Genomic DNA, 12796 nt, shown 5'->3' with positions numbered 1-12796 from the left:
GGCTAGCACAGCTGAGTGACCTACTGCTGCTCCTGGTCTGAGGGAATTGTGTACACCTGGTCAGCTCCAGATCAGAGGTAGAATGTGCCACAGGCTGCTGTCAGGCACTTAAGGTTGTGGTGTGAGTCCAGGATTACAGCCTTGCATTGCTTTTGGTCTCTGCCAGAGAAGTTATGCTTTTATTTTCTTTCGTGGTCTGGGTGTGTGCTTGGTAGCTGCCTGTCAACTCAGCTGCAGAGCTTCAGGAATGTTTTTAGACCCAGCCTCTGTGGGTGCTGCTGTGGTAGTGTCCTTGGACATACAGTTGCATAACTGGCTTTAAAAAGATGATGAATTACAATAGTCTGTTCTAGACCCGTGTTACTTTTGGTTTTGAAACTGACAGGTTAACTTAGCTTGAAAGTGTATGTTATACTTCTGTCAAGTTAATTTCCAGGGAGCAAGTGTGCAAGTGGCTTTTCTGGCGGAGTTCTTTGTATTTAACTTCTTGGAAATTCAGTGTATTTAAAAAGGAGGGGGGAAGGAAGGGAAGTCCATCCAACCCTCTTTCTGTATAGTTTAGCCCCCATAACAGCTAAACTCACTGAATTCTTCTGGGTCTTGATGTTAAGTTTGCCTGAGTGAATTGCCGTTACTGTTTCATTGTTAGTGGTGACTTGGCTACTCGTGCAGCATTGACCCTGTGTTGACTGCTTGTATTAAAAAAAAAAAAGAGTATGAAGGCTCAGGGACCTTTTCATGCTTTCCAAAGCATGAAAAGAGTCTGAACAGATGTATTTTACTAAGATTTTTTTGTTATGCAGATTTGTATGCATGTTTTCAATCTTTAAGAAACTAAACAAATCTCAGAAATAGCAGGCATGCCTTGTGTTTTTCTACTGTTGCCTGAAAGTTCTTTGATAACTTAAAATTTGGGAATGGAACACTTGACTGAAAAGTGATGCTTTCTGCCTAGTTTAAAAGTAGAGGGGTTTCTTGGTGTGTTATGTAGGCAGTTCTGACAGTGCCAGGCTTTTATGTCCTATCTGTGGCTGGTAAATCAATAGAATAGGTCAGCTGAAACCAAAGAGGTGTCTTGTAAGTGGTGTATTCCCAAACAGAGCTCCAAAGTAGTTGCTTGACCTTTGTTACTTGCTGTTCTCATGAGCATAGCCCTATGATCTCTAGACACTTAAATCCTTCCTACTCTGACCCGTGGAGCTAGCAATGTGGAGGGGAAAGCATTACGAATCTGCTTAATTTGTTCTGAAGTACCTCATTCTTGCTGTCTGGTATTTTACCATGTAAACACTCTTTTCCTTTCCCTGCTCTGTTTTAGCCTAAGTATATGACAGAAGCTATGCTGATCCTAGGAAAGCTTCATTATGTGGAGGGGTCCTACAGAGATGCCATCAGCATGTATGCAAGAGCAGGAATTGATGACCTGTCAACAAAAGATGAACCTCTGTACATGCTGCGTTTGGTAACTGAAGCCTTCGTTATTAAAGGTAAAGGACCATGTATGTGTATTTGAAGTATGCTGTATTTAGGTTTAAGTTGAAGGTATTTCTCCAAATGATTAGATTGGAGCAGAGTTAGAGTAATGTTGTATGCTTTAGAAAATTCTACTGAGTATGCTCTGTGTAGTTTAAACTTCAAGTCATTATGGAGTCTTAGTCCACAGTTCTTAAACTCAGCTGGCTTTTAAAGTAAATCTTGAAATTGGAAATCTTGTGGTAACTTGGCTGTAAGTCAGCAACATACTTGAGCTTGTGTATCCATTTTGGGAAAATCTAAATCAAGCATTTGGCTGAATTGGGGCCTCTGCTTTCTTTTTGAAAGTGTTAAATCTACTTGAACATTTTAATGATTTCTGTGAATTAAGCAAGGAGGATATTTCTAAGTTTTAAACTCTGGACTAACAGAATATGTGCTTTCAAAGCAGGTAGTATGTTTTTGCAATGCATGTCACACAGTATCAGACCTTATGTACAAACACGAATCTCTCCTCCCCCTTGTAATTCTACAAGCGTTGCACTGTTTGAGAGATCCAAATAAAAACTGCCTGTATGGGTGATGAAATTGCATTTGCTTTTTGTGTGGGAAAGGAAGACCCTAGTCAGTTTATGACTTGTGGGGGAAAAAAGATTAGTATTCTTCTCCTTCATTTGCTTTCAGTTCCTTTATAAATGTTGCTCAAGTACTGCTACCTATCTACTGCTTTCTACTCTTTTCAGCATGTCCACCAGCTAATTAGGTGAATGAGAACTCTGATGATCAGATACCTTCAACTGGTATGTAAAAGAGTGAAACCAAATCAAACCAAAATACTGTTTGACTGGGCTGCTATTATTACTGATAATACTTTGGTTGTTTCATGATCTCACACAGTCGTTAAGCTTTTTTGAAAACCTGGTTTGTGCTGCTTTGCTTGCTTTGATTTTGTTTTGTGTGGTACTGGTTGAATCTGCCTCATTAATGAGCTTTTGTGGAGCAGAACTACTTTACTTGTAACTCACACTAACACTTGCATGGCACAGAGGAGTGAGTAATTGCTAGTGCATTTGTAGCTGTGTATTTGAAAGCAGCTGTTGGTGCACTCCAGAGTCTGATGGAGATGCGCTGCTCTCACTGGGAGCTGAATGAGGCCCTTGGTGAGTTGTGAGTGTGATAAAGTATGCATGAACACTGGTGGAATAATTCCTGTAAGGCCTCTTCTGTGGTATTGACTACCTCACTTGCATATGAAGATACTGGGGGTGGAGGTGTTTGCCTCAGGGGATCAGGGTTGGGGTTTTTTGTGTGTTTTGTTTTTTTTGTTTCTCCCATGTGGTTTGGCTTTGAACATAAATATTGTGTTGCCCCTGTGTTTGTGTTTAAACTGTAAGGAGCCCCTGCCATAGCAGAGCAACCTCTGTGCTATTACTGTTCCACAGTTTTTATCAGTCATGGTGATTATTTTCCAGTTAGCCAAGTAAGTCACTCAGTATTCTACCAAGTTTCTGACAGAGTTGGACTAACTTGTTTCTGGGTGTCTAAAGCAAGGTGAGATTAATCCCTTGTAAATTTGTTTCTAAAAGTTTTTGCGGGTTTTGAGTGTTGTTGTTGGTTTTTTTGGTTTTTTTTAAGAGATCCATTGTATGAAAATGCTGCGGTGTGAGCTTGGCTTGTTTAGATCTTGGAAAACTCCATGTGGAAGAGAACAGAGTGATACTGTGTCTGTAAGAAGCCTTGATCATAGTCTGCATTTTGTTAAAAAAAGTCCAGCCACAAGTCACATGTACAAGAAGAGGCTTTGTTAGTTCAGTGGCTCAGGTCAATCTTTATTTTCTTCTGAACCCATTTCAGTCATTTAAAGATGCTTAAGATCTGTAGTGTGACACTTCTGAAAAACTGTAAGATCATGAGGCAAACTGTTGAATTGAGCCACTGGTCTTCAGAACCCTCCTAAGAGTTGTGAATGATACTGCTGCAAGCAAAACCCTGAATCCACCACTGAGAGTTTTTCCTGAGTTTGATGGTAATAAACAGCCTGGAGCCTGCCTCCAGGGTGCTGGGTTCAGTTCAGCTCATTGGGAGTTTGCAGTTTGGGATTTTTTTGTTCGCTTTTAAGACAAATGGCTGAGTTTACGCGTTTTCCTGTTTCTGTTATGGTTGTATCTTTTGAAACTTTAATGATAATGAGGTCAGTATTGCTTGGAAGTATATTGTTCAGCTTTGTCCCACTGTGAAATCTTTGTCTTGGGTTTGTAATACTGGAAGTAGTTGTTTAGAGGTCATGTGGTGTCCTGAAAGGAAGATGGTGATACTGCGCAGAGATAATACACAAAAACCTGACCTTTTACTTGGCTGGTTTGAAAACTACCTGCTTAATTTTAATCGTGATTTTTAAATGGACCAACTTAAACCTCAAAAATTGAATAATCTATTTTGGACTTCGTTTGTGCTTGTTCTGCTTAATCAATTTCCTATTTTGTTGGTTTTTAGTAGGGCCTGTAGTGATAGGACAAGGAGGAATGGCTTTAAACTGAAAGAGGGTAGATTTAGATTAGATATTAGGAAGAAATTCTTTACAGTGAGAGTGGTGAGACACTGGCATGGGGTGCCCAGGCTTGCAGTCACTAAATATAAATGGTATTAAAATTGTTCATTCTAGCTAATCAGAGGATACACCACCCACTTGTTGTTATACTTCATTAGTCTTTAATTTTGAAGTTTGCTTGTGTGTCGTTCACTTTCTAATATGGTTTTCTACAGGGTGATTAATTTCCTAGGTGAAACTTGTATTCAGCTGCATGTGTTTGGAAATTAGGACAAAATGGCTTTATTGCAAAGCTGTGTTCTGATTAACTGAAAAGATTTTATGAATTTAATTATTTAGAGAGGCGAAAAAATCAGATTTAAGAAATGAATTTCACTCGCTACAGACTGAGTTTGCTTCTCCCCCCCCCCGCCCCCTTTTTTTTTTTTTTTTTTTTTCAAATGTCTGTCGGGCAGGCCACAAATTCTTTTGAATCCTTCTCTGATGGCTAAAAAGGGGTGAGATTCCTATCTTTGGGCATTGATATCCATGGGGAGGTGGGTTCCTTTAAACAAAACCTAAATAATAAAACTACTTTTTATGGCCTGGCCATTAGAAAAATGGAGTCCCAGCCACATGGATGTATGATACAATATAACATCAAAAACTGAGTAACTGAAGGTAAGGCATTCTGTCAGCAGAGCTTGTTTTCACTTTCGCTTGACAAAAGCTGCATCAGAGAGAGACTTTGTTCTGTACCTGGTACGCACTTCAAAGAGCTGGTTTTCACCATTCTGACAGCTAGACGGGAAGCATGCTGTTTATGCATGTTGGCATCAGAGTAGCTGTCCAATAAGCAAAAGCCCCAGCTTGTAAATGCTTTTGTCTTGATAAAAGGGCCTAGTATTCATATGCCTGCCTTGGTTTTTCAGAATAGAAGTTTGAAGAGTTTGGAGTTGCTCTTACGTTGTGATAGTACTGACTATGCAGCTGTTGTATGTTGGTGAATTGTGTGCCTCTCTGCTACTGCTTTCCAACTTGGGTGTTCTTGGTGCACTTAGGGTTTGCTGTTGCACTCCGTGAACTCTCCTCTGTTGTCAGATAGGATAGTTTACTACTTTCTGTTTGCATTTTAGGAGTAGTTTGTTTAGCACAATCTGCTATGCACAAATGCAGCATGGGTGTGGTGTTAGACTTCTAAGAAGAGTTAGCTGCAGGCCACTAAATGCAAATAACTGAAATTTGGAGAGTGGAAAATAATTTCTTGTTCCTTTTTGTTAATGTAACTTGGTTTCTGTGATGGTAAAGTTTTTGGTAGTCTTTCAGTCCATTTTCGATATAAAATTGCAGTTGCTGGTTGCACGTATGCACAAAACCTTCTCCACCTTCTGCACTATGGTTTAGTTCTCTAAAGCTGTGGAGTCAGCAGCATCATGAGATACAGGAATATTTGTACATGCATTTCTGTGGAAACAACAAGGAATGCATAATGTTTGTGTGGTAACATGAGACAACATGCTACACTCCTATTTTCACTAAAAGAAAACAAATACAAACGTACTCTCAGATGGCCTAAACTGGAGGTAGCTTTTAGATGGATGCGATGCTGTCCCCACAGTGGGGCTGTGTTGTGTAGCAGGATTTGTGTCCAGTGGCTTTGGGAAGATTTCCGTGTGCTGGTTTACTCTGAAGTAAGCTCTGAATGTCTTTGACCATCTTTTAAGTGACAGGGCAACAAGCCTGTGCAGGCTACGTCTGTTCTAACAAATTTTCAGTCGAGTTGGCTTGAGCACTTGATATGAATCAGCATAGTAGAATCTGAATTACCCTCCCCTTTTCTCCCTCCTGCATCCAAAGTACACATGAAGGTGGGGTAGTCTGATTCAGTGACTGTGACTGCAGCTAGAAGAGAACTTTCCAACGGGTCATGCTGCCTGACTGTGATGTAGATGAGCTCAAGCTGAATGAATCCTAATACTTGATCAGCAGCAGCATCTCTCTCCCTTGTGCCCCATCCACTTTCCATTTTTTCTCTTCTGCTTCTGCCTGTTGGATTTAAACCAGGGAAAATATGTAATGCTTGCAGCATGCCGTGAAATTTTATGGGTGTGGATGGTGTTGGCAAAGTCCTTTAGACGTGGGGCTGTAAGAGATTGCGGTTCTCCCCTGTGTTTGCTGTGCCCCAGAGCATTGCTCCAGCAGAGGTATCTCCTTAACTTCTATCTGGTACGTCATGGAATGGAGGTGGCTTCTTGTACCAGGACAATTAATACATTAGAGCAGTGGTCCCCAGAGTGGGGTTGTTGTCCCAGGAGGTGTGCAAGATGATCCACTGGGGTGCAGGAGAAAAATATCAGAGCTTCTATTTATATTTATTCTTAAAAAAAAAATAAAATTAAGCTTTACTAATATATTGGTTTGACAGTGGTGCTCTCAGTCTGTATGTTGGTGGGTTCCATGTCTTGTACAGCCCATGAAGTGTCTTGCAAAAGGGTGGGTGTTAAACAGCGTGGAGGGGCTAACAGGGACACCCTCACTTGTTTGTTCACTTCCAGTGTACTGCAGCTCACATGTGCCTGGTTAAGTGGATTTTTTTATTATATTATTTAGTTTTAAGTAAGCAAACCCTCTTGAAATAGACAAATAGCTTAAAGATTCCCTCAAAGAAGCTGTGGATTGGAGGTGGTACTAAGAACATGAGCACAAGTGAACAATCAGAAAGTGGCAGAGCTGACACTGCTTCTAGTATGAGCTCTTCATCAGGTAAAAGCAATGACAGTCTAATCAGACCTAATCAGTGATGTTTAAAGTCCAATGATACTCAATTGAATACTTTAAAAAAATTCATTAAACGTGACTTTTTAGAAGCCTCTTTTGAGATTTATTATGTGAGAGCAAAAGATGAAACCCCACATACCACTGGGGAAACACTTTTTCTTCCAGCTGTGGCAAAATGCCTGAGATAACACGCAGAAAACAATATGGCAACAAACTAAAATGCAACATAAAGACATTGCCAAAGACTTGAAGAAACAAGTATTCAAACAAACTACACGGTGTAGGAGGCTTACTGTATGGTTGCATCAAAGGACAGTTATTCCTAACATGTCTCAGCGTCAGGAGTTTGCTAGATTCTGGTTCAACAATGAAATACACTAAGAACTACTTAGCAGCAAAGTGGGACCCAAAAGCACGCAAAGTGCTGTAGGATGTTGTCAATGGGATTAAATTTATAAATGCAAAACTTTGAAATAGAATCTTTACAATACTTTGTAATGAGATCGGGAGTGACCGTGAAAATCTTTTGTACTACACCAAAGCTCACTGATTGTCTCATGGCAAAATGCTTAAGAGTTGTCAAACTTAAAGCAAAAAAGGTATAATTCATCTTTTACAAAAAGTCAGTTTTCTGAATTTTCAGGCCTTTTACATGATGACAGATGGCTGTCAGTAGCATGCTACCTAGCAGATGGTTTTGAAAGAATAAACACACAAATACATTGTAAAGCAATGTGTGTGTGTATATACGTATGTTGGGTGTGCATGCTGAATAAGTTTTTTTACTCATAGGGGTGTGTGATCAAAAAAGTTTGGAGACCACTGTATTACAGAAAGCTGAGGTCCAAAGATCTGCCACAAAGCTTAAGAGCAGCCAGATGTTTGGCAGCAGGTCTTGATATACGCTGGAAAATTAGCGTCTTTGGATTCAGATTGCTGATTTCTGTTATGCAGAAAAATATGCGGTGTGCTGCAGAGCCTGGACAGCATCGATCCAGGGGTAGGTGACTGAGGCTGTATCTAGGGGGAGTGCCTGTTAAATTCTGGCTTCACAAGACACTCAAACTGTCCTAGTTTCAACAGTCTGCTTTAGCTATAATTACAAGTCTAACTGGATAGAGTTCTTAATTTCAAAATAATCGGAGTAACATTGTTTAGCATTGGTTTATTGCATATAGTGGGAAGGCTGGGCGTAGGGGTCTTGATTTCTGCTTTGATGCAACTAAGCATCCTTGCACAGGTCACTTAAATTTTCAGGCTTCATACCCAGCTTATGGACAAAAAGTACTTCAGATATTTTTATTTAGGGTTACTGAAATCTTCTTCCTTTGTACCTTTGAGACTTATACATGAAAGGTACCTCAAGATTATAATAGATTGCTGTGAATATGCAATAATCCTTATAATACAAAGCAATGGTGAAATAAGTTTGTGCAGTTTTCTTGCAAATCAAAACTTCTGTCCTCTTCCCCACCTTTCATGAGGTGCAGTGTGAATGAATATGTTCAAAACCAAGGGCTTCTAGGCCTTTCTTCCCCCTCTTCTTCTATTTGCATTGCAAATAAATCCTGCTGAAAAATCATAGCTTAATCGCTGTGGAGATGAGTGTCAAGACCCATGATGTGAATGACTTAAACTGCATGAATTGTGGCAGAAGTAACGCATAGTGCTGGGTCTTGCCTGTGTCAACCTAATCCTGACTGTTCCTTTGGCTTGTTGAGGTTCAGGCTATTTTGCTTTGCAAGACACAGTAATGAAACTAACAGTTGGATTCAGGGCTGTGCTCTCAAGTTCAAAATTTAGCCAGTGAGGCAGGCTGGTCGTAATACCATCTCTAAAATGGTTTGGTTGTGCTTTTGGATTTTGTCTTTGAAATGTGTTTAGTATTCTGCTGAACTGATTAGTCAGTGTGCATGTGTATACGTTTGAAGAGGTAGTCTTAAAAATAGTCTTATTTCAATGCTAATCGATTTTTCTAGAGCCACACTTCTGCACTAGGCTAAAGGCCCCATGCTAGAAATGAAGTGCGCCTTTCGCTTGGGGACAGCTGCCTAGAATGACCTGGCATCAGCCACCGGGTGAGAACACGCACACAGCCAGTTTCCTTGCTGCAGTTGCCATGCAATATGTTCACACCCAGCTTACCTCAAGACAAATTACTTATCTTCCTGTAGCTAGAGTAAGACTATTTCAAGCACTTAGCTTAGCAGCACAGTGGCTTCTGGCCAGGATGGCCTGTCTCTGTGGCACAGGAGCATAGATGGTGTAGCCTTGCTCTGTGGACTGGGGCTGGTATTGTTTTGCCTTAAGGTGTCTTTTGCTTCAAGTTGCCATAGCTGTGTTCAACACAAGTGTAGTGCCAGGACATAACACGAGAGGTAGGTTTCATGCTCTGTGTGCTGTTGTGTTTCTTTGGTTCCTTCCTTAGATTGCCAGGTAGCTGATGCTCCTGGGCTATGGGGTTTTAGTAGCTACAGGTTAGCACTGTTGGTGAAAGCAGCCTGTTGCTGCTGACCCTGAATTCTTACACCTATGAACCCACCGTTCCCCCTGTTGTGCAAATTCATCCAAATACAAGAGGCTGGAAGTCTGTAAAAAGGAAAAAAGACCCTGTGAGTGGATTGCTATATTCCTCCTACTCAAAAGAAGGAATGCTGCTATTTGGTCAACTAGTTTATGAACTAAATAAAAAGAAAGCCACCTTAGCCTCCTCTTCTCTGTGGCAGTTGTGCAGTCTCCATTTGTGCACTGAGGTCTCCAGGACCAGGCTGAGTGATGCCCTGAGCTGGCCCTGCTTTGAGCAGAAATTTGGACCATGGCCCTCCAGGGATCCCTTCTAGTGTGAATTTTCGTCTCATTTATGTTGCTGAGAATCTGATACTGTGTGTCCATGTGCACATGTATGTTCCAGTTCTGGTAATAACATCACCTCAGAGCACTGGCACTACATGATATGATGTCTTTCCTTAGCAAGGACTGAGTGAGATGAAAGTGGAAATAAGCCTTCATAAAATCTCCCCTTTCAGGTTTCCGAAAATGAAAGCAGTTCATTTCAGCTCTAGGAACAAATTAGTTCAGTGACACCTCTTGCAGACCTTACGGGTTTGGGTTTTTTTTCTGACATAAATGCAGATTAGTTTTAGAAGGGGAGAAGAAGAGGCAAAGATTATAGAGAGATCAAAAGCCAGAGATGAATCTGGGAGAACTAGAGGAGGTGAATGGAAGCCTTATCTTTATGCAGGAAAGAAAAGTGGTGTTTCTATACATAGAAAGTTACTGGCTCTGAAGTGGGTAGAAAGAGTTTGTTCTTTTAAAAAGTGTAATCTGGAAGCATGTGTCTCTCTAAATCTTGAGCCTGGGCCATACTCTATTAGAAATCTGTGTCTTCACTATGTTAAGTGTTCTTGTGGTATATATCTATGTATATATTTAAATTTGGGCACCCAATTCATATGAGAAAAATCTTAGCATAGATGAGTTATAAGTTGGCATTATCTTACCATAAGTGGTTGTGAAAAATACTGAAGTCCCTTTACCTTAGCCAGCTACCAAGAAAGCATATGGCTTTATGCTTTACTCGGAAGCTAATTCTGTCTTAGGAAGAGCTACAATTTTCCTGCACAGAAGTAGCACTTTTGTGGCTTTCTGACACTTTTTGGAAACTGAGTTGAATTTAAAATGTATGTTGTGCTGCAGATTTTTCTGTGCCTGATAACTGGGGGATGGAGATGAGTTAGTGGAATTCATGCTCTCAGAACTGGAGCATTTGTAAACAGTTTTGTCCAACTGCACTTCAAGCAAATCTGTAATTGTTGGGGCTTTGCACTGTGAGAACTGAATTGGTGGCTGCAAGAGTAGGGAACTCTTGTTATTCTTGTTCCTCACTTTATCTGTTGGATTTGCAGTCTGCTTGCTCTAATCTTCTTTTCGTTGCATTTCTGTGGTAGGGAAGAATAGACCTGTTTGGATTCTGTAGAAGATCTTATACTCTGATGACATCAGGTCAGTGCATATGGTATTAGCAAAAAGAACCATAACTAATGTCACATCATGTGGGTCATTTTTCCTTCTTGCCCTTTACAAGTAGAAAAATGTGTGCAATGTAGCATTGTATCTGGTTTAATACACTGTATATTATTCTGTACTTACTATGGCAAGAATTCTTTTTGGAGATGTTCGTTCCCCTGTCTGATCAGCCCCAGCTCTGTTTCTCTGCATGGATGGGCATGTTTATTGTCAGTACTTGGTGCTGGCAAAGGCTGCTTGCTTTCCTCCCCGACATCAACGCTTAGAGATAGTAGCTCCTTGCAGTGGGCTGAGCGTGTGTGTAAATGGCTTTTTATCAGCCTGTTCACTGTGTGACATCTCCCACGATAACCACCCCCACACAGACTGTGCTGGGATGGCTCTTGCAGTTTGATTAAATGCTGCATGTGTATGAATGTCAGTGGATTGTACTGGATTTCTTTTAGGGCCCTCAGACCCCCTTTGCGCTTGAGCGGATGGTGACTCCGCAATGCTTAAAATTGATTTCCAGTTAAGGGGAACGACTAGAATTCAGAGGTGGATCAAACTGAGACAGATGTAAGGATATTTGTCGGCTGATTGCTCTAGCTTCAGCACTGGATGGTGCTGAATATATAACTATACAGAGGGTTAATGTCCTCTTTTCCCCTTCATTACATAGCAACAGGGTTAGGAAATAGAAGATTTGAAATAATAGGAAAACAACCCATGATATAAAGCCAAAGACTTCACGGATGGACTAGAGGACAAAATCTGTTATACGTTGAGTGCTGTACAAGGTGTATGTCAGTAGAAAAGAGAGAACACAGAATGGGCATTAGTTAAAAGCAGCAAAATGATCTTTGGCCCTCTTCCCCCCCCCCCCCCTTGTCAGTTTGAAGTAAATTCACTCCCCCTGCTCTACTCTGGTCAGAATTCTCAAAGGTGAAAAGTACTAATGTGTGTTCCTTCAAGATATATTTCCTTGAGGGAATGTGCTATGCACTTCTGACTTGGGAGAGGGCCGGAGGAGTGAGGAGCCACCTCCTGAGCTTGCACCAACCAACGGGTCATTTTCTCTTCTCAACCCACTGAACTAACTGCTCCTGTCTGACTCAAATGTAAGACATGAGATAGGGAAAGTCCTAGCAGAGTAACCAAGGGGACAAAACAAACACTGAACATGAGAAGTAAACAAAGCAAAGACAGCCTAGGAACCTCGGGTCCCTTCCAGCATGAGCTGGGTATTACCACCTCATTGTTCATCATGGAGAAACCTGCCTTGCCATTGCTGCCTCACAGTGGTTTGTTGTCAGACTCCTGAAATGAGCTGGGCTGTGCTGCCTGGGATTATGGGGATCCAGGAGATGGTGGCTCCTGGTACGTGCAGCGGCTCTTCACATGGAGCAGAAACCTTTGCTGTATGCTGCAGCAGTCTGAATGGCTTCCTTGGAGAGGCTGTCCAGGCAGCTGAATGCTTTCTTCTTTCATCACCTCTGTGGATCTGTCAGAAACACTAGGATTTTGTGTTATATCTTATGCGTGTTTCATTGGTATTAGGGAGTGGTGTTATATATAAAATTTGTTGGGAAGCATGTGCTGAACTTTTTGCGACCTGTGTCGGGCTACCGGACATCAGTGCAGTTGTGTTTAGTGTAGAAGACCCGAGTTTCCAAGCAGCAGTGTATTGTAGAGATCCAATGTGGTATAAGAACCTACACTGATCAGAGTAAAATCAGTATGTGGCCATTTAGCTTCTCCAAATAGATTTAGAGATACAAAGGATGTCATAGTGTGGTGCCAGACAAGGACCTGATAATAAAAGGTTTTCACGTAAGGACAGTAGCTGTGGATCTCTAATTAATATGCTTTTGGTTTTAAGTGGGTTTGGATGATGATGCAAGAAAGAGTTTTAGTAGTACAAAACCCAGCGTTTTTTCCTTGGTTTTGAAAAGAGGGTTAAGAGTCTCTTGTGCCTTGCCAAGAGCTTGCTGTATGTCCATGTGCAATTTG

The 12796-nt window shown here is 41.1% G+C and overlaps 1 protein-coding gene across 5 annotated transcripts in view; it reads left to right on the top strand.

Moving 5' to 3' along the window:
• Nucleotides 1-12796, top strand: part of TTC7A (tetratricopeptide repeat domain 7A) — a 172098-nt gene that overhangs the window by 3162 nt on the left and 156140 nt on the right. For 4 of the 5 annotated variants that reach the window (XM_037405029.1, XM_037405028.1, XM_037405026.1 and 1 more), the window contains exon 3: nucleotides 1319-1487. In XM_037405029.1, coding sequence (XP_037260926.1) covers nucleotides 1319-1487 — 169 coding nt within the window. Of the gene's footprint in view, nucleotides 1-1318; nucleotides 1488-2216; nucleotides 2274-10725; nucleotides 10781-12796 lie in introns of all 5 variants that reach the window. The other variant, XM_037405030.1, reaches the window with a different exon arrangement.

The sequence above is a fragment of the Falco rusticolus genome, chromosome 12, assembly GCF_015220075.1.
Source record: "Falco rusticolus isolate bFalRus1 chromosome 12, bFalRus1.pri, whole genome shotgun sequence".
Lineage (NCBI taxonomy): Eukaryota > Metazoa > Chordata > Aves > Falconiformes > Falconidae > Falco > Falco rusticolus.
This window is presented reverse-complemented; position numbering and strand designations above follow the sequence as displayed.